The sequence below is a fragment of the Erpetoichthys calabaricus genome, chromosome 9 (genome assembly GCF_900747795.2).
Source record: "Erpetoichthys calabaricus chromosome 9, fErpCal1.3, whole genome shotgun sequence".
NCBI lineage: Eukaryota > Metazoa > Chordata > Cladistia > Polypteriformes > Polypteridae > Erpetoichthys > Erpetoichthys calabaricus.
The window spans coordinates 70686173-70709162 of NC_041402.2; the positions used below are offsets into that span (position 1 = coordinate 70686173).

A 22990-nucleotide genomic window follows, 5' to 3' on the forward strand; every position below is an offset into this window, starting at 1 on the left:
GATAGTTTATACTTTTCAGTCTTATTTAATTCTGCCTATATTCAATTTTTTTTAACATGTTTTTTCATAAAATGTAGTAGTGAGGGAAAATTTTGTTCATCTGTTGCAATTTTCTGTATTATTATAGTAATTTAGGTATAAAAGACTTGATCTTAATATACATATTACATTGAACACATTGATCCCATAGTGTACAGTATGTGTTTGAAAAAATATTAAGATTTCAGCAATTGTTGCATCCTTTAGCAGAGAATGATTTAAACAAAATATTGCATGCATATTGGTTGTTTATGCACATCATCTTACTTAATCTGCTTGTTTCAGGTTGTGTCACAATATGAGTTGACTTGAGTAAAGAATCTGTATTGGCTATTCCAATATACCAGAGTTCTTTTAAATAATATATTTTGTTCTATATTTACATTTTTCATTTAGTACCAAAATTTCTGCTTTGTCTCATTTGTCATGCAAACTTTCTTCTAGTAATCTCCTGGATCACTCAAGTAACCTGTAATTAGACTTAAGGTAGACAACAAAATTCTTTTTGGTGGGCACTTTTTCCATATTTTTATCCTCCCAGCATAATACTGTTAATTTTAATGTTTTTCAGTATACAGTAATTCAATACAGGAGAGCTTACTGAACCTTAACTGTTACTCTGGAGGTTGTTGCGATTGTCTAAAATGTTCTCTAACTTGCTTAAGTAGCATGTTTTGCCGGCACCCAATCATGGAAATAATAGCAAGGTTGAATTTCTTTTCACTTCTGCATGCCTTGACAATTTTGATCAACAGTTTTAGGTGTTGACATCAATATCTGCTATTGTGGACTATTTTGGGGCAAAGTGTAAGAACCACTCAATTTGTATGTCATTGTCATCTCATTCATTGACTGACACATCTGACTAAAACTGTTAGATTAATAAAGCTAATTATCTGAGATTCTGCAGTAGTCTTTCAGATAAAGAAGAATAGTTGGATCAATGTGTTCAATAATGTTAAAGTGCATTTTCTGTGAGTTATTTATCTAATTGGCATTTAAATGGAGATTAAACCATATTAGGGCAAATGAATGTAGGGTTAAAAGCTTAATCTGACCACATATTTCTTGTATGTAGGCTACTTGTATTAGATATTACTTTTAATGAAAAATGTGCATTTTAGACCCATTGAAAACACTCAGTCCTAAAATGATGTTTTATTTAGCATGACTGATTATAAAGTTGCATAAAGAGGATTTGGTAAATGAATTGGTAAATATATAGTTTTACCAAGGGTTGATTTTTATTTATCGTAAATTATTATCTATCCAACATTTTTTTTTAAATTTTTACAGGACAGTCAAGTTTTGGGACCTTGAAAAGTTTCAGATGATTGGATCTACAGAAGTGGAAACGGGTCCTATAAAGTACGTTTGCTATTGATTGTTTTGGTTTTTTTTTGTTTGTTTTTTAAACTGTTTAGTATTTCTAATGCTTGTGCGCTGTTAGCCCTTACACATTGATTGATTTGGGTGGTAATTTATTATTTTTAGCTATTAATATAATACAGGTAGTCATCGACTTACAACCATGTTCAGTTTCAACAGACCAGTCATAAGCTGATCTGGACATACAACGGACTGGTATATGTATTCAAACCTCTTTAGTAAGTCCCCTAAGTCACATTGTTTGTTTTGTATCCTTTTTTTTTATAATCTGTAGTAGCACATTGTGTAGATTTTCGCTTTTTTGTGTGAATTTATTATTTTATTATTTTTTTTCATTTATTACTGTTGCTCACATGGGTACCGAACCTTTAACAGCTTCACAAATCCTTTCTTTGTTTGTGTTATGTTATGTCATCAGTGTCAGCCTCTCCCAGTGTATGTTAAATGTAAGAGGAGGAATTGTACCAGCAGAGTTTGAGCGCTCTTATGTTTTCTGTTTTAGCATTTTAGCCTGTTAACACTAGAGTTACTAGCGCCTACAAAAAAACTCGTAAATTCGGCCCATCTTAAATCCCTTCGCATGTGTGAAGGCTGATGGCCAAATATCAAATAAACACTTTCACAAAGGGTGCAAGTACAATACGCCAGCTTCCATGGTGCAGTGGTAAGATCAGCTGAATTATAATCCGGAGGTCGTGAGTTCGAAACCAGCTCCCCGGCAAATTTACCGTTTTGAGTAGTGAGCTGCTTTTATTGTTAACATTATACAATAAAAACATACATGTGATTTGTGTCTGTAACAGCCAGAGTAAATTTATAGCACTTGTAAAAGTTAGAGGGTTTTTTTTTTCACTTTATTTTCTCAGTCACGAGCACGATACAACACCCAAATACCCGCGCATCCTCACCCACAACCAACCCCCCTGCCCCAAATCCGACGCGGTTACGTTTTATCTGAAACTGGGAATAATTGTAGATGTGAGTGGTGTTTTGAGACAATGAAACTAGAAATTCTCTGATCTGGAGGGATTAAAGCTGACCCACAAACGCTGGTGAATCTGCCTTCTTCGTATCTCACCGTCAGTTGAATTTTTTTTTATTCAGTTGAGTGTTCCTGCTCACGCTGAATTAGTATGCACCTTATGGTCCATGATGTCAAAGCCGCACTGACAAAAAAAACAGACATGGGTATATATGATATTTGGAATAACTCATTTTATGACCTGTATAGTACATTTCGGAAAACATTGTGGCACTGATGCAACATTATTCATATTATTCATATTCATTCGCACGACTTCTTGTGCTTGAAATCAGTGACCGCATTTTTTTTTCCCCATCTTGCCAGTCTTCACATGTTGCTGCATGGTGCTGTTTCTTTTGTACTCCAGGACATGCAGAGGAAAGAATAGTACAGAGAGGTCAGTTAAATGTTAACACTTATCACACACCCAAGGACCGTCCTTTCTATGTTTACAGCATGTGTACCTGTTGCAATGTACACACCTCTGTGTGCTGTGGTTACTATTACACTGAAGCGGCTGGGGAAGCGGCAGTCTTGGAACAGAAGCTTGCCGAAGTTGCATCCTCTCTTGCTTTATCCATCGCCTTTTCTAGTAAGAAGCAACAACTAGGTTCCTCTGCAAGGACATATATTTGTCTTTCTTTTTTGCCCGGTGCTGCTTTGACGTCGTGCATCAGAAGGCGTGAGCTTATTCAGTGCAAGCAGGAACACGCAGGTGGCCAGTTGCTTGTGCCATAACACTTGGCGGCGATCAACGCAAATGTGCTGTGCAAGGCATGCACGGGGGCCACTGAGAAAAGAAGAGTGTTCTTTGCTCTCCTTGCAGAAGAACCTAGTGAAAGTGTTTATTTGATATTTGGCCATTAGCCTTCACACATTATATAGTTAATGTGTACATTTTGTTATTTATTACTAAAACATGAAAAACGTTTGTTTTAACGATGTGTTTACATAGATTGTTGTAGACACAAAACACACATCAAATTATTTCCCCTTACAATTCTGGGTAGCTCACTCCCAGATAATCAATCAAGGCAGGAACTGGGATAACTTATTGCCCGTTCTGAGGTGGTGAGAGAGATGGTATAGCAGGCTGCTTGCTGCTTGGGCTTATCGACACATTTAGAAGAAAAAGATGCTGATGGAGAGGTGCGAAGGGATTTAAGGTGGGCCGGATTTACGAGTTTTTTTTGTTGGCTCTAGTAATTCTAGTGTTAGTAATAAACATTAACAGATAAAAAACAAATCAGTGTGGTTTCATTACTCTTTTGTGGCAGTTCATGCATAGCAGCACATCGTGAGTCACAATGCAGAAGCTTTGGATGATAACTATTTAAACTCAGAGTGCAGCAGTACAACATCATTTATTTATATAGCACATTTTCATACAAATGATGTAGCTCAAAGTGCTTTACATAAAAAAGAAAGATTAGCTAATACTAAGTAACAAAGAGTAAAGTATGGTCCAATGGTCAGGAGGACAAGCTGGAGGGAAAAAAAAAAACTAAATCTGCAGGGGTTCCAACCCCATGAGACAGCCCAGCTCCCACTGGGCATTCTACTTAATACAAATCAGTCCTCATGGTTTTCAGGCTTCATGTGAAATAATTTGATGGTGATGGTCATGTGGACAATCTGGCCTTCAATCCATCAATGTAGGGACTGCATGGTTCCCTGATCGCCACCACAGAAAAAGAACAGCAGAGAACATAGGGATTAGTACAGATTGTGGAAGCGTGATAAAAATGATAATTCAATGCATATACAGTATATCAGGGTTACAGGAAAATGTAACTATGAGAAAGCCATGTTAAAATAATGGGTTGCCCAGTGGATGCTGAGCGGTCTTGTGGCCTTCCGCTTCTCCTCTTAGCCATCAGACCTTACTTTTTTCTTTGATATTTAGTATTGCCTAATCTTATTTTAATTTTTTATAAACTTTTTTTTTTCTTCATCTTGTATGTCTGTAGTACTAGGGTGTTGTATCGTGTTAGCCATTATGAATGTAGTGAAAAGTCAAGCAAAATTACACCTTTTTATTGGCTAACTAAAAAGATGTCTTGCCTGAAGAAGGGGCCTGAGTTGCCTTGAAAGCTTGCATATTGTAATCTTTTTAGTTAGCCAATAAAAGGTGTCATTTTGCTTGACTTTTCACCACTTCATCTTGTAAAGCACTTTGAGCTTATATCATTTGTATGGAACTGTGCTACATAAATAAATGTTGTTTTTAGCAGTTTTTTTAAAGTGCTCCACCATATTAGCCTGGCTAATTTTCTATTGGTAAACTATTCCAGATTTTAGGTGCATAACAGCAGAAGGCTGCCTCACCACTTCATTTAAATTTCGCTCTTGGAATTATAAGCAGACATTCATTTGAAGATCTAAGGTTACAATTTGAAGTGTAAGGTGACAGGCATTTCGAAATGTAGGATGGAGCGAAATTATTTAAGGGTTATAAACCATAAGCAGTACTTTAAAGTCAGTTCTAAATGGCACGGGTAATCAATGTAATGACATCAAAACTGGAGAGATGTGCTTGGATTTTGTTTTCTTAGTTAATATTTTGGCAGCTGCATTCTGCACTAATTGCAGCCGATTGATGTCTTTTTTGAGTAGTCCTGAAAGGAGTGCATTACAGTAACGTAGTCGACTAAAAACAAAAGCATGAACTAATTTTTCAGCATCTTGCAGAGTTATAAGGGATCTAACTTTTGCTATTTTTCTTAAATTAAAACATACTGTCCTGGTAATCTGATGTGATTTAGAACTTAGGTCAGAGTCAATAATTACCCCTGAATTCTTTACCTCTGTCTTGACTTGCCTAATGGATCAAGTTTATTTCTAATATCCTGTGTCCATTTTTACCAGTAATTGAGATTTCTGTTTTCTCCTTATTTAGTTTAAGAAATATTACTACTCATCCACTCAGAAACACAAGCAAGACATTGGGTCAGTGAACCAAGAGAGTCAGGGTCATCAGGCACTATTGATAAATACAGTTGTGTGTCACCAGCATAGCTGTGGTATCTCACATTATGCCCCAAGATAATCTAACCTAATGGAAGCATGTAGATCGAAACGAGCAGTGGACCCAGGATAGATCCTAGTGGATCACCATATCAAATATCATGTGTTTTTGAAGTATAATTACCACAACTAACAAATAATTTTCTACCGGTTAAGTAAGACTCAAACCAATTTAAGACATTGCCATAGTGGCCCACCCACTGAGTAAGGTGATTTATAAGAATATTGTGATCAATGGTATCAAATGCAACACTCGATCAAAGAGGATTAGAACAGAGATAACCGGCCTCTATCAGCATTGACTCGCAAGTCCTTTAACCAGTGCAGTTTCTGTTCTGTGTAGCAAAAATAGTAAGTTTATTCAAATGACCATTTAGCACCATAAGACAGATTAAAAATAGGTCTAAAGTTGTCAAAAACAGAGGAGTCGAGATTATTTTTCTTGAGCATGGGTTTAACAACAGCAGTCTTAAGACAATCTGGGAAGACCCTCGTATCTGATGATGAATTTACTATGTTAAGTACAATATCAATTGGCACATCTGATACTTCTTTGAAAAAGCTTGTTGGTTTTGATTCAGGCTGGGTTAATTGGGTTTCAGTTGAGAAATGATTCTGTATAGATTGGGTAAACAGAAGCGTCTTTACGATAGGCGCAGTAAGCTTTGCGAATTCAAACCTGGCGATCGTGTTTTGGTACTGGTTCCATCTGACCCGCACAAATTCCTAGCTAAGTGGCAGGGCCCGGCCATTATCGAGGAGCGTATGGGACCAGTAAATTACAAAGTTAGAATACCAGGCCGGCGCAAACCATTCCAGATTTTACACGTTAATCTCTTAAAGGAATGGTATGATCGGCAGGGTATTTACACTTCCTTAGCAGCTGTGTCTCAGACGATGTTGCCATTGGTAATGATTTGACTGGCTCACAAAAGACAGAATTATTAACTTTGATTGAACAGAACACTGACATTTTTTCAGACTTGCCAGGCGTCACTACTCTAGCAGAACATAAAATCACTACTGAACCCGGTGTCCGGGTACAGATGCAGCCATTTCGAATCCCGGAAGCACGAAGAAATATTGTGCGTGAAGAAGTCAAGAAGATGCTGGCGTTAGGTGTAATTCGTGAAAGTAAAAGTGACTGGTGTAGTCCGGTCGTGTTAGTCCCAAAGCGAGACAGTTCAGTTTGCTTCTGTATCGATTTTAGGCGCTTGAATAAGGTCTCTAAATTTGATGCTTATCCAATGCCCTGTGTGGACGAGCAGTTGGAAAAACTGGGTCAGGCGACCTATATCTCCACGCTAGACCTCACAAAGGGTTATTGGCAGGTGCCTCTAGAGACTGACAGCTGTGAGAAAACAGCATTTGCGACTCCCGACAGACTTTATGAATTTACGAGACTCCCGTTTGGTCTCAATGGGGCTCCTCTAACTTCCCAGCATAAGATGGATCAGATATTGCGTCCTCATTCTGAATATTCTAGGGCATATTTTGATGGTGTGGTGATTTTCAGCAATGATTGGCATTCGCATTTAGAACGGGACAGCCTGAAATAGGCTGGATTGACTGATAACCCTAAGAAATGTAAACTAGGTATGTCTGAGACTCATTATTTTGGTTACTCCATGGACAGGGGTTTACTTCGTCCACAGTTGAGAAAAGTAAAAGAGATACTCGCTTACCCCCGTCCTAAAACGCAGAAACAGGTACACGCTTTTCTGGAGCTTGCGGGTTATTACAGAAGATTCATCCCTGACTTTGCAAATAGGGCCACCCCTCTCCCAGAGCTTACTAAAGGAAGGAAAAACCGCCCTATTTTATGGACAGAACCTTGCGAACGTTCCTTTTCAGATTTGAAAACCGCTTTGTCGTCTTATCCAGTTTTGCGGAATCCTAATTTCTCTAAGGATTTTGTACTACAAATGCAAGTGCATTCGGAGTAGGCGCAGTCCTGCCCCAGGTTTTCAATGGAGAAGAGCACCCTATCACATGCTTGAGTAGGAAATTATTCCCCAGAGAATGCAATTATTCAACTATTGAGAAAGAATGTTTGGCGATTAAATGGGCTGTAGAAGCGCTACGGTATTACTTATAGGGAAGAAATTTCACATTAGTAACTGATCATGCTCCACTTCAATGGTTATACCGTCAAAAAGATACAAACTCTCGTCTCATGAGGTGGTTCTTGGGCTTACAACGTTACAGTTTTATAGTCAGGCATCGACCTGGCTCTGAGTATGTTAATGCTGATGTCCTGTCACGTCTGTTTGAACCTGGTCTGGAGAGTCGCTTGATCCACGGAAACATGAATAAAGCTGAGGGAGGGGGTGTGAGCTGCGGAGCTGATCGCACCTCCAGAGAATACAGACGCTGCTGGGAAAACCCTTGAAAAACATTGACAGACTACCTTCACATTCCTCCTTACCTTTCTGGCGGCTCTGTTGCATAATATGCCTCTCGCGCAGTACTCCGCTTACTTAAAAACCTTGTACAGGCTTCTGTCAGATTGGAATTAGTTGTTTTGTTTCTCACTCTGTCTCTCTCTCTCTCTCTCTCTGTCTCTCTCTCTGACATTCTCTACTCCTGGTGGAACTGTCATCTCTGACTTGTCATGGAGCACGATTAAAGTTTTGAAAAGATACAAATGTTTGTTTGCAGTGCTTTAACACTAGAATTACCAGAGTCTACTAAAAAACTCGTAGATCCGGCCCACCATAAAACCGTTCTCACCTCTCTTTTGTCTTCTAAATGTGCCGATTAAGAGGAGCAGCAAGCAGCTGGCTATTCCATCCCCCACCGTCGCAGAACGTTCACTAAGTTTTCCCAGCTCATGGCTTGTTTGATTATCTGGGAGTGACTGAACTGCTGGAGTTTTAGAATAGAAATAATAGATCGCTATTTGGAATACATGCATTTCATGCGTGTTCCGTTTCTACAGTAATCTGTGTAAACACATTGCTAAAACAGAAACTTTTTCATATTTTAGTAATAAATGTTACAAAATGTAGAATGTGTAAAGCCCAAGTTCCTAAGATCAAATAAACACTTCCACAAAAGCTTCACACACCATATAACAGTTTCCGTGGCGTAGCGCGCTAAGATTTGCTTCTCAGACCAAGTAGCTTTTCTCTGCCTCACAAACATGAGTTCAATTCCCCGCAGGGGATAAAGTGTTACTTCTTTTTTTTGTTTTTAACCTCAAACGAACGTAAAATTTGTAAATTGGTATGCACTGTCAGTTAATGAGATCGTTATATTTTCATGTGGGATGCTCCTTTTAAAATATTTTTTTAACAATTGAGACTGCAATTAACATGAACAACTGTCCTTATAACTTATTTTTTTCAAGATCCATAACACACAGACAGACAGAGCACTGTGTAATACAGAGACAGACAGGCAGAGATATACAAACAAACAGGGAAGGCACATGTACTGAAAGAAAAAAAAATCAACATGTGCGTTGTTTCTGTAGCACTGAATAAGCTCACCCGCTCTAACATCACCCCTCCCCCGATCTGGCTCTCTAAGTAACAGCGCAAGTACAGACGCAAACCAAGTGTAATCAAGAGTACTGGTTCGATCCCCACTCACTCCTATGTTTGCCGTTTTCAGTAGTAAGCTGCTCTTTTTGTTAATATTATACAGTACACACATGCACTTGATTTGTGTCTGTACTTGCGCTGTTACTTAGAGAGTCAGATCGGGGGAGGGGTGATGTTATAGCAGGTGAGCTTATTCAGTGCTGCAGAAACAACGCACATGTTGATTTTTTTTTTTCTTTCAGTACATGTGCCTTCCCTGTTTGTTTGTATATCTCTGCCTGTCTGTCTCTGTATTACACAGTGCTCTGTCTGTCTGTGTGTTATGGATCTTGAAAAAAATAAGTTATAAGGACGGTTTGCTGACTTGGAGCACCACTGCCTTACTGTGCCACAGAGACGCGAGTTCGATTCCCAGCTTTGAAGAAAGTGTTTTTTTTTTCCTCAAACGGACATTGAATTTATAAATTAGTATGCACTGTAAATCGTTAACTTTAAAATGTCAATCGCGGTTATTTCTGTTGATTAATTCATGCTTTTTTATTTAGAGTCAGAACAGGAGCTTTTTCAGCTTATTCAGCTTCTGATCTGACTCAAACAGCGCCAGTATAACTTCACACCCAACCTGACGCTGTTCGTTTTCAAATAATATTGCATTACTTCGACGATGTTTTCTGATTGGTACTATTCGCGTCATAAAATGATTTCTTCAAAACGTCACATATATTTGTCTCTTTCTTTTTTTAAAATGTGCGTTGTAGCACTCAGTAACTGGCCACCTGCATGTTCTTGCGCACACTAAACAAGACAGCGCTATATGCAATCATCAGATTCAAATGTTAAGTTATATAGCACAGAATGGAAATCAGCAGTTCTTAGCATTCCACCACGCAAGCTGTAATATCAACCGCCTACTGTAACTTGCTTTCTTTTTTTCTTCGGTTATAGTCTTGAATAAAAGTGCACTTGTTTTGTTATACTTTTACATCAACATATGTTCCTGTGTTTGAGCTACATGGGCATGCTCAAAAAATACACGTATAATGTCACGAAAAGTGCATGCAGACACTTCAGTTCGCAAGCATTGGTACGACAATGCAGTCACAAGTACACTGCAGAGCTTTAGTGCATCTTTATGTGAAAATAGCATCAGATGGGGAGTGTCTGATGATTGCATATAGCGCTGAAGTTACTGCTCTTTACTATGCTTTTCTCTGCATGTCCTGGAGTACAAAAGAAACAGCATACAGCAACATGTGGGGACTGGCAATACTGGGGGGAAAAAACACGCGGTCGTATGTATCGTGATACACTGCAGAACTATAGCGCGTCTTTATGTAAAAACCGCAGTGTCAGGTGGGGGGTGGTAGGGATGGATCCTGAACGCGACTGAGACAATGAAAAGTGAATTTTAAAAAAATAAAGCTAACCTTTACAAATATCATAAATTACACCAGCTGTTACAGACTGAAATCAAATGTATCTTTTTATTCTAAAATAGTGAAAATAAGAACACTTCTCAAATGGGAGTTGTGCAGGATCAAACTCATGACCTTCTGATTCCCAGTCAGCGACTGATACTGTTACGCCACGGAAGCAGTGATAGTTAATTCATATCAATGTCTCACACTAAGGCGGGTTTTTTTGGCGGTGGCTTTTTTTTGTATCTTTTGTGAAAGTGTTTCTTTGATATTTGGACTTCAGGCTTCATACATTATATAGTTTATGCCTACATTTTGTCAATTGCTACTAGAATATATAACACGTTTCTGTTTTAACAATGTGTTTACACAGATTACTGTAGAAATGCAACACATATGAAATGCGTGTGTTTCAAATAACAATCTTATTATTTCTACTCTAAAACTCCACTTCACTCCCAGATAATCAATCAAGGCAAGAGCTGGAAAAAGCCTGTTTACGTTCTAAGTCGTTGGGGGGATGGAATAGCCAGCTGCTGGCAGCTTGTCTTTATCAGTACATTTAGATGACAAAAGACGCTGGCGGAGAGGTGAGAAAGGTTTTAAGAAGCGATTTAAGGTGGGCCGGATATACAAGTTTTTTCGTAGGCTCTGGTAATTCTAGTCTTAAATAAAGTTCCCTTTTTTCTACAGCCTCCTGTGTCTCTGTGCAAATCTGTGACACAGGGTTTAATAGGATCAGTATTGGGGGGATGTACCATATTATTTCTAATATCATTAATTTTGTGATTAAAAAATATAGCAAAAGCCTCAAGTTTCACTGGAGGTTTTTTGGATGCATTCCATTGAGTGACCTGGGCTTAGCAAATGATCAATACTAGAGAATAAAACTATTAGATTACCAGCATTATTACTTATAAATTTAGAGAAGTAGCACTGCCTCTCAAGACAGACTATATTGTGTGTACAGCACATGTGGTGCACACTGGTTACAATGGGATAACTTAAGGTCACATGCAATCACAGTAGCTTTCTTTCCTCCCTCATACTGAAGATCACCTTCATTTTTGTGTCCAGATCAATTGCCTTTTTTCCTGTAACTGAACATATTCGAAACTGCTACATGTAATAAATTGAGATCAAGAAGAACGAGCCATGGCATACACAGCTGGAGTGGCAAAAACTGTCATTTGTCAGTGAGACACTGTAGCGGGCGTTTGTTGAATGGTCATGAGATGCATAGGTTGTAGGTTGACGACTACCTGTAATTTAAAAAAAAAAAAAAAAATCTCAGATATGCACTGTATGTGTTTTTTTTTTTTTTTTTTTTTTTTTTTTTTTTAACTTTTCTTAGTATTTGCTTATCTGGTTTGTTTCTCTCTACCAGGTGCATTGCATTTAATCCAGATGGATGTTGCTTGTATAGTGGCTCCCAGGATTCTCTCAGGGTATATGGTTGGGAGCCAGATAGATGTTTTGACGTGGTGTCAGTAACTTGGGGCAAGGTAGCTGACCTAGCTATCTGTAGTAACCAGCTGGTATGTTCATTCCTGTTACTTGCTTAGTCTACTTTATGTACTCTTGGTTGGAAATTAACGTTGAGATATTTGAATACACCAAAAAAGGCGAAGTTTAAAAATTTTGTTTTTAAGTTCCAAAAAAAGAGGTCAAGTTGAATTGGTAAAAGGCTGAAGAAAGATTTGCTTTGATTTGCTCAAACTTCTTATAAGTGATTTTATAATTTTTTAGAAAAAGAATGATCAGTATCAGAAATACAGAATAAATCTCTAAAAGTTTTCATTTTTATGTATTGTCTTTATATAGTAATTTTTTTTCAGTACATGAATTAGATTGTAGATTGCTTCCTGTCTACTGTCTATACATACATCCTGAAACCTGCCATTATAATTCAGGATATTTTCATAATGTAACTTGTAAGTATTGTTTTTCTAAGAAAGGCTCAGTCTTTTAACCGCTTATTGGTTTCCATATTACAGAAGATATTTTCCTCTGCTAGATTAAACCTTGGAGGGTATACATTGAATGATTAAAAATTGTATTTATTGTATTTTCTTAATTATGAATTTAAATAGCATTTTATAAAACAATAGTTGAGTGTTTTTGTAAATTTTAACGGTCATAGTTGCATGTCTCTGTCAGTATATCCACTTATTAATAGGACTGGGTTGTTTGTAATTATTTCTAATATAGGCATCAAAGTTAACATAAAGATGATACATAAATAAAGCTGTGCATGTATGTTACATTAAAGGAAATCTGTCAAAATGTGTAGTTTAAACTTATATGTAAGGATTTGCTTGAAATGTCTTTTCCTCTTACTGGTTTTTCTATTCTTAAGCTTAGAAATAAATGAAAACCTGAGTACTTCTTTCAGAATAATCAGATTTAATATTATGTCCTGAAGTTGATTGGTATTGATTGAGATAAAATGTTGCCAGTTATGTTGCAAATGCATAACTGCAATTTCCTGTGAGATCTTAATCACAGGTTTTTTTCTGTGATAGAATACTACTTTTTTCAAGTAAAATCTAAATTATCTTTAGGAAGTTTAATTTTCAACATGGTAATTTTCTTTGATTTCTCTAGATTGGCGTGTCATTTAATCTGACAAATGTGTCCTCATTTGTTGTGGATCTGAGCCGAGTAAAGAAGTCTGGTTCTATGATTCAAGGTTTGCTTCTTGATGATAAACCTCTCACTGAGCCATATTCCAAAGGCACTACTATAAGGCGAAATTATGACCGACCACTTACCACTTGTAGCAAACCCCAAAGGTATGTATTAAAGATTCTCTTGTGACAAATTTTTAATAATAGCAATAATAATTTGATTCAGTATTTTAAAGAGATTTGATTCTCTTTCCGTTTTCCTGTAAAACTCCGTTACGTTCTATTCAATCAGTATGTCTTAATAATGATGCACTGATTAACTGGCCAGAGACCACAATCAGCTTCTTTCCAAAGTGCCCACACACTGCAAAAGTGACATCAATTTGCAGTTGGTATTACTTTTGCATGGTGTTAAAGATCATGTTGTAAATATGATAAACAATTTGATTAAATTGTAAAAAAAAATATAAAGACAATATACAATTGTAAAAATAGATTGTAGTCCTGCTCCATTGACAGACTGAGAAGATCGTTCCTCCCCCAAACTATGCGACTCTTCAATTCCACCCAGGGGGGTAAACATTAACATTATTCAAAGTTATTGTCTGTTTTTACCTGCATTTTATTGTTCTTTAATATTGTTTTTTGTATCAGTATGCTGCTGCTGGAGTATGTGAATTTCCCCTTGGGATTAATAAAGTGTCTGTCTGTCTAGATACTTTATACATGTATGTTTGAGAAGAGTTTGCTTTAAAAATTAGCAGTGTGAAAGCAAATAAATAAAAACTCAAAACACCACAATATATTTTTTTTTATTTTATTGATTTTATTGAAATCACACAACATTCCATAAAAATAATTTTTTACAAAAAAATATTTAAACCAAAACAATTATTAAGCTACTGCCTTTTCATCTTACCAGTCAAACGCCTCAACCTTGTATAAGATAACGCAGGCTCAAGTAATAAATGAGCTATGTATGGAATGAATCCGGCATTGATTTAATGCATCTTTTTTGCCCAGTATTCCACATATTGACTGACACCCTTCAACCATTAATTGTACCAAACAAGTTAACTAAACGGATACAAAGGTACTGTTTACAGTTTTTTTTTTTTTTAATTTAGAACTTTACAAAGCTTTAAAATTTTATTTAATAAACACAATGCTAAATGATAGAATTACTATGTTCATCTGAATGGTCAGTGTGACACTGGTGGCCAGTGTAGTACACTCAGACAAGTGTATCAGTCTTATGTATTTAATTCCTGTATGATTTCCTCTGCTTTTTTTGTATTTAGGGTTAAACAGAACTCTGAGAGTGATCGAAAGAGTCCTGAAGGAGATAGACAGAGTCCTAGTAGCGAAGAAGACAAAGATGAGAAGGAATCCACAGCAGAGATTCGCAATCCAGAAGACTATAAAGAGATCTTCCAGCCAAAGAATGCAATCTGTAAACAGTATTTTCAACTAATCTCAGCAAATCGTGTAGCATTTTTGACCAGACTTTCTTTTTGATTGTCTTTATTCCTTTGCTTTGTATTTTGTTCCTAGTATAATGTCATTTGTCCTTTAGAGACTATGGAAATATGTTTGAATACTGTATACAGTAATCCCTCGCTATATCGCGCTTCGCCTTTCGCGGCTTCACTCCATCGCGGATTTTATATGTAAGCATATTTAAATATATATCGCGGATTTTTCGCTGCTTCGCGGGTTTCTGTGGATAATGGGTCTTTTAATTTCTGGTACATGCTTCCTCAGTTGGTTTGCCCAGTTGATTTCATACAAGGGACGCTATTGGCAGATGGCTGAGAAGCTACCCAGCTTACTTTTCTCTTTCTCTTGCGCTGACTTTCTCTGATCCTGACGTAGGGGGATTGAGCAGGGGGGCTGTTCGCACACCTAGACGATACGGACGCTCGTCTAAAAATGCTGAAAGATTATCTTCACGTTGCTATCTTTTGTGCAGCTGCTTCCTGAAACGACATGCACGGTGCTTCGCATACTTAAAAGCTCGAAGGGCACGTATTGATTTTTGCTTGAAAAACAAACTCTGTCTCTCTCTCTTTGTCTGCTCCTGACGGAGGGGGTGTGAGCTGCCGCCTTCAACAGCTTTGTGCCGCGGTGCTTCGCATACTTAACCCTTTGCAGTCGTATTTAATTTTCAACGTCACGCTACATTAGTTGTAATTAATTATTGAAAAAACGCCAATAATTACAGCAGTTATTTTTTTCAAGCACGTAGGAATAACACAGGCCACTTTTCTCGACCAGGCGACTGTGCAAATCGGTCAGAAACTTGCAGGGCCACCAGCGGTGGCCTGACGACCTATAGCGCACTTTTTACTAAGGCCAGTTTTCTGGCCTAACGACCGCAAAGGGTTAAAAGCAAACAGCCCTATTGATTTGTTTGCTTTCCTCTGTCTTTCTGACAGACTCTGCTCCTGACGCGCACTCCTTTGAAGAGGAAAATATGTTTGCATTCTTTTAATTGTGAGACGGAACTGTGATCTCTGTCTTGTCATGGAGCACAGTTTAAACTTTTGAAAAAGAGACAAATGTTTGTTTGCAGTGTTTGAATAACGTTCCTGTCTCTCTACAACCTCCTGTGTTTCTGCGCAAATCTGTGACCCAAGCATGACAATATAAAAATAACCATATAAACATATGGTTTCTACTTCGCGGATTTTCTTATTTCGCGGGTGGCTCTGGAACGCAACCCCTGCGATGGAGGAGGGATTACTGTATATATGTGTGTGTGTGTGTGTTTTATATATAATTTTTTTATTATTCATTTAGTTTTTTTTTTTTTTTTTTTTTTTTAATTCTTAGCTCGAACACCTCCAAAGAAAAGTGAACCATTCCCTGCCCCCCCAGAGGATGGTGAGTATTAAAACAATTCAGGCTAAACCCTTGTCCTTTTATTAGATTTTACAGAATTAAATTAACCATAGTCTTAACTGTCTTGCAGTGAATATTACATCTTTATGCGTGTTGTTGGCAAAGCTCTGTAAATAAGAACCTTAATATTTCAACTTGAAGATAAATGTAATTCAGTTTGGTAAATATATGTAGTTACAGTTGTAGTGGTGAAGCAATAAGGCTAGTAAATTTTTCATGTTATCATTTTTAATAACAAAGACAATATACAAATACAGCAAGTAGATTAATATATAGTAAGTACTATACAATAATAAACACATCCATCCTTCAGTTGGTCTGTCTAAACTGTGGCCTCTTCAATACTTGAAGATAAACTGTTTTCTCTGTAGTAACTTGTCTATAACTTGTCTATATTTGGTATAAATATTTTTTAATTGCTTTATTGGAGTATTGTTGAAGACGTTTCCCATATATATCATATCATAATTTCAGTAATTTAAGAAGAATACATTACATGTGTTGGTCTTTGAAATCCATCCATTCTCATCCAGTTTGCAAGTGAATCTTATTACTCTGAGAGTATTTTTTTAAATTTAAAGAAATAACCAAGTTAAGTCAAAGCCTCCCACAACCCCCCACCCCCATTTAGCAAGTGTTGAGTCAGGTCAGACTCCCATCAGAATACATACTCCTAAGCATCAATTAAGAGCTACTTCAATTCAATGAAACCTTTGCTAAAGACTGTACTATATAGTCACATACACTAAAAAAATAAAATCCATACGTTTTTGGTTGTTTGATTTTTAGATCACTTATCACTTTCAATGTAACTGTCAGTTAAATTTTACCCTTTAACAATGATGCATGATGAGAGCTAACTCAGACTTTGGTTCCTGAATTAACTGCTGCTTTGTACTAAAATATTTAAATATCTACTGCAGCAAGCTTCTTCCTTTTTGATCTGAAACAAGATAAAGTTGTAACATGTCCTTTTTCCCTCCTGTTTACATTTTAATTGTGTAAAATATCCATTTTTAAGAGCAGTTCCAACATTGGAGATGCCCCTTACAGCTGACTTCTCCAACTGCAGTATCACACTAATTTAGGGCAGAAGTTAATCTCTGTGACTCAAATTAATGGAGCATTTGAAAAAAGAACACAGTGTTTTTTTAAAGATATTGTAGTCATGCACTTTGCCATGGCAGGGTTAATTGAAAAGTTTTTTCAGTGGCTACTGTTTATTCCATAATAAAGAGATATGTAATGGCAGAGCAGCAAAATTAAACTTTTAACTTTTTCAATTGTGTAGTCCAGAGAATGAAAATGAGAGCTGCTAGTGTTTCGTTGTGATTTTCATTTGTTCTGTTGATCAGTTGGTTATTCAGCTTGGTTATAGTATGATAAGTTTAATAGCTTATTTTGTCTACAGCACATGGACAAACGGATGTTGTCTAATGTCATAGTTCCACCCACCTCTTTCCCAATCTGAGCTTCCACCAGTACAGCAAATTACCGTTCGGCATATTAGACCAGAAACTTGGGGCGTCCCTGCTTTAGAGCATTTGCAGCATTGCTAAAGGAGATTACATCTTGCCTGAAGAAGGAGCTTGAGTTGCCTCGAAAGCTTGCATATTGTAATCTTTTTAGTTAGCCAATAAAAGGTGTCATTTTGCTTGACTTTTCAAGAAAACACATAAAATTAATGTTGATTGTTTCCACATTTTACATTATTTCGGTTTTCTGTGGCTTCTCATGGTTCCTGTTGCATCCCTAAAATGTTAATTGGCCAATCTAAATTGTTCCAGAGTAAGTCATTATGGGTGTATGTAATATTACTAGAAGACATCCACTTCCCATGGCCCAGCAATTAAAATATGGCTTCAAATAACAGATGACCGGGTTATGTGTATGTAGGGTGGCTGTATTATTTATCTCCTACTCCTTTGTTGGCAAGAAACTATTTTTCAGCAGTTCACAAGAGTATAGCATTTTATTAATATATTAATCTTGCTGGTAGATGATCACAAAAAAAGTAAGTTTGAATTGAATAAGTGGAAGAATTAACTCTAAACAATTTGATAAAGACAACACAGTTTTATGTTTTTCTAAGTTTTCTTATTAATGTCATCTTATTAATAATTAGTTATTGTTCAATATGTAAATGTCCAGGGAAATTTGGGAGTAAAAAAAATTTAGGGGTCAAGCTTAGTGTATTTATTTTAGGGACTATATTATAAAAATAAAACATACTGCCAATAATACTTCTTGTGCTACCTTTTAATTTTTATTTTTTATCAATCAGTATATTTGTTTTTTTTTTTTTGTTTTTTTTAATTTTAGAGAGTTTTACAATTAAACCCAGCACTCCATTAGATGCACTGACTCCTGTACCAGAGAAAATAAAAGTAAGTAGCTTACTTTATATTGGTGCTTTATGTCTACAAAACTAGGACAGAGCATATACATTTGGTATGAATTAAACAAAAGGTTTTTTTTCTTTGTGTTATATATAGCCATTTTTATATCCTCCCATATGGCTTACTGTGATTAGTTGATGTGTTCCATATTAATTATTCTTAGATGGATGTTATTTTCCCCAAGTAAACAATCCGGAACAACCGCATTGAGAATAGGTACATGAAGAAGGCACCCAAAAGCTTTAGAATTTCCATTTGCTTTCTTTATAAACTGTAATAAATAAAAATTGCCTTTCCCAATTACAGTTGGGTAGTGGTTTTACATTTTTATATTCTATAATACATTGGCAATAGTTTTTCTGTTCTAAGAAGCTAGAATTAAGAAACCTCTCAGTGGTGTCAGTTTTTGGTTCATATACTAGTATATTACCAAAATGTTTATAACTGGAAAATGTGTATTCATGGAGTGTAGCATGTGCCCGAAAATTTTATTTTAGAATATGTTTACATTGTGCTGTTAACTTTTCTGCAAATATGTACTTTTGTGTTCATTAAATTGGGATATCCTGGTTTAATGCACAATACAATATAACAGATTAATCTCATTTTCAGTACCACTTTGCCCTGGTGAAGATCGTAGTGGTTGCAGGCTAAGCAGTGAAGACCAGATTTCTCTTTTACCCACATCAGGGTGATCCATAATGTTATGTTAGTCTGTAGAGATTATGTAATGATTTTTTGGGGAGCCGTGAATACTCCAGTTGGCAAATGTCATTCCAGGTACTGTCCTGGAAAATTCTCATTTCAAATTTTGGCGTCCTTTTTTGTCGTCTAGAATCAGTCTAGAATTCAGTGTTGTTCTTGTGTTTACTGTTTTACACACAAAAACGGTCCAGAGATATTGGGTACACTAGGAGTGTGAGATATGCATTGTCTAAGATAATATCTAAATTGCTTTAATAATGTGCGAGATGAAATTATTGAATATGTCACTCACTTTGCAAAAAAACACGCCTTGAGAATCCACACATTCACAGTCTCATGTAACCTAACAGGATAGACTACTGAGTGTGCGTAAATTTCATAATTTTTTAGAATGGATTATTTTTATTTCCGTAAAAAGTATATTATTGGGCTCGTTTTATTTCACAGGCAATCTTTGTTGGGGGTCCTCGATTCCAAAGCACATTTTTTTTCTTTCATTTTTTAAAAAAACTCTCACAGATCCTTTTGTCTTTGCCCCACTCCATACTGCCCCTATGGCTGCAGAAGTTGGAGCAGGTGATGACACAAGAGAGGGAGCAAAAAAGAAAAAAAAGGCTTTGGGCATCAATTAAAAAAAAACAGCAATTCAGAGAAAATGATTCTCTGCACACTGCTATTGAAATCAAGATCAAAAGCTACTTGATTATACCTGAGGTAGACAGTGATGTCAGTCCATTTGAGAGGTGGAAAACACAAGAAGTAGATTTCCCCAAATTAAGGAAATTTGCAAAAAAAGTGCCTGTGTATCCCTACATTAAGTAGCCATTCTGAGAGGGCTTGCAGCACTGGAGAAAATGTTGTAGCATGTAACCATGGTGCTCTGGAGCCAGATGCTGTGAACAGACTGGTGTTTCTGTCACACAACTTGAAGTTTCCTCAGTACAATTTTACAATTTTTTTTTTGACTGGTGATTTTAATATTTTTGCTTTTTTTTTTTTTTTACTTCAGTTTTAAGTAAATAAATAAGACCTGTTTTTCTTAACTGTTGTTTCCATGTCATTAGTAAGCTACAATTAATATCCTATTAATAAGACCAAGTTTGATCAATAAGACTTTTACGGAAACATTTTTAAAGAATGCAAAATATTGTGATATATACATTATGTATAATTTTGTACATAATACCTTGTTGGTGTTGTATGCCAGGGATAGTTGCTACCTTATAAAACTTATTATAATACAGAGAAAATATAAGATGTTTCAAATATATAGATATAAACATTTTTGCACAATAATTCAGTTGTCATCAATAATATTCATATCACAGACCAGCAGTTTTCTTGTAGTTTAAAGCAACAATTTATTATGAGAGATGTTATGCCAGTATAAGGTGTGTTTTTTTTTGTTGTTTTTTTTTTAAATGTCCCTAGAAACCTGGGGCAGCCAACTGCCTTCCTTTTTACCATTTTTGAAAGGAAGTTATTGTGCCAAAATATGTACAATCACTTTAATTCACTTATATTTAAGATCATTATTGCCAGCTTGTAGCTAAAATACTACAAGCACATTTCTGTACTCAACCAAACCATTTGGTAATCAGTGGATCTCCACCCCACTTACCTAGCTCCAGCTGCTTTCTTGACAATAATGTTCCACACTCTAAGAACAACTTTGGTTGGACAAGGTATAGACCGCTCAGGTCTGCTTATGTCTGTAATCCAGTGGGTTTTGCACCCTTTAGATTTCACTTTTAGTTTCTTAAAGATTGCTTCTGTGGGTCATCCAGACCCTAAGGTCTTCTGTTTCTTCATTGTTCTTGGTCCATTGTATCCCCTTATATCAGTTTGCATAGGATAACCCTACAAGAAGGAAAAACTCTTAATGATTTTTATGGCATTCCCATATCTGTACAACAGCATGGTCATTAGAGAAGAAAACATTTTTTGCCAAAAGCTTATGCAAAGCAGAATTTTAAAAATGCATCATATTTTATTAGGGTTTTTGATACATTAGGTGAATTACAGAGATATCTATAGTTAGTTTTTGTTGTAAATGATAATGTAGTTCATAACTTTTGTTTTAGTTGGATCAGTTGAAAATGCCCCCTGTTGCTTCATCTACACCTGTGAATAGAGTGGAGCCTACAATTGTTCCGCCAACCAGCCGTGCACAACCTGTAGCTGTGTCAGCTCCAAGCAAAGTGGAACCAGCTGTCATTCCTGCATCTAGAAATGAGCCAATTGGATTAAAGGCAACAGATTTTTTGCCTGTATGTTATTGCTCAGTATCTCAAAAAGTACTAACCGAAAACCAGTTGTATTTGTAGCGATAAGGACATTTATCACTGTCTGGATTATTTTGTTCTAGCCAGCAAAAAATAATAATCAGCTTGCCTTGAGTGATGATGATGCCTTATCCCAGATTCGAAAAGGCCATGAAACAATGTGTGTAGTCCTTACAAGCAGATATAAAAATCTTGACACTGTGAGAACTGTATGGAGTAGTGGTGATATAAAGGTAAGTACATATTTCTCCTGTCATAGAGCCGTATACATGGCAATCAAGAATGAATTGCAAGAAGAATAAAAAAAAAATTGTGAATTATTAATAATAGTTTGTAAGATTAATATATTGGTAATTTTTCTAGATTTAAATTTGCTGTATGTTCTTGCCTGATAATATACATTATAGAACCCTTAAATGTTTTTGTTTGTTGAAGAAATTTGTTTCATTTTATAGTTTTAATCAAAAACGTGTTTCTGTTCTGCTCCAGAATTCTTTGGATTCAGCAGTAACCATCAATGACCTGTCGGTTGTGGTAGACATGCTGAATATCATCAACTTGAAACCGTAAGTACAAAAATATATATACTTTAGCTATTTTCAGATGTTTTTTGGTTAACTTTTTTACTTTGTTAGTATAAAAAATGTCACCATCTAGAAACTACACAGTAATCCCCCGCTCTATCGCGGTTCAGCTATCACGCCCCTGCTATATCGTGGGAAAATTCAATAAGTACATCCTACCTGTAGTGTACTTTGCAGCCAATTCATAACAAAGCATACGGTTTTCAGCAGACAGAGTTTCGCGTTACAGCACCCAGATGATTTCTTACAAAGCCCGTTATTGGCTGAAAGAGGAGACTCAACCAATCAGAGCGGATTTTATTCTCTTGGGTTTTGATTAGCTGCTGCTAACATGGTGTAATCTTGCAAGAACAGCGAGCGTGGGTCCCTGACGAATCGCGTATCACGTACCTTGCTTGTGGTCCGATTTTTGTGAGCAAACTTTTGTGAGCTTTTCGTTTGTTTTAAGCCCTACGATGGCTCCCAAGCGTCCTGCATCTTGTAAGCCTTCTGGTAGCAGTGAACCTAAGCCCCAGAGGAAGACCTTGACCATACAGAAGAAGGTAAAACTGATGATGATGATGATGATTATTCTGTTACTCATATCTTTAGCCCGACATCCGTGTATCATATGTGTATCCAAAGTGTGTTTTAATAAGTTCACATGTGTTTAAAGCGTGTGGGAGGGGTATCTTAAGGCTTAAACTATAAAAAAAAATGTGGTCTTTCTATATCGCGGATTTTCACCTATCACGGGTGGGTCTGGAACGTAACTTCCACAATAGGCGGGGAATCACTGTATTTTGCATTGTGCACCACAACTGTGGTTCAAAATAAATATATACTTGGAACAGTTTGTCAATAAAGGTGCACATACTAACCGGGACCAGCTGATACAAAGTGACATATCACTCATTTCAAAATTTTTATTTGAATTATTATAGTTACTTTGGGGGAATAGGCACAATATATAACTGCCCTACATGTAAAATAATAATGGTTATACAATATTATTCCTTCTGTAATAGTTCCTTACCTGATAGATACATCGGAAGTCAG

The 22990-nt window shown here is 36.5% G+C and overlaps 1 protein-coding gene across 1 annotated transcript in view; it reads left to right on the forward strand.

The window, feature by feature from the left end:
* Window positions 1-22990, forward strand: part of katnb1 (katanin p80 (WD repeat containing) subunit B 1) — a 44442-nt gene that overhangs the window by 16207 nt on the left and 5245 nt on the right. The window contains exons 9-17 of the mRNA XM_028809707.2: window positions 1336-1407; window positions 11833-11983; window positions 13053-13240; window positions 14377-14528; window positions 15911-15961; window positions 18302-18366; window positions 21168-21353; window positions 21452-21601; window positions 21858-21934. Of these exons, the coding sequence (XP_028665540.1) occupies window positions 1336-1407; window positions 11833-11983; window positions 13053-13240; window positions 14377-14528; window positions 15911-15961; window positions 18302-18366; window positions 21168-21353; window positions 21452-21601; window positions 21858-21934 (1092 nt within the window). The remainder of the gene's footprint in view (window positions 1-1335; window positions 1408-11832; window positions 11984-13052; window positions 13241-14376; window positions 14529-15910; window positions 15962-18301; window positions 18367-21167; window positions 21354-21451; window positions 21602-21857; window positions 21935-22990) is intronic.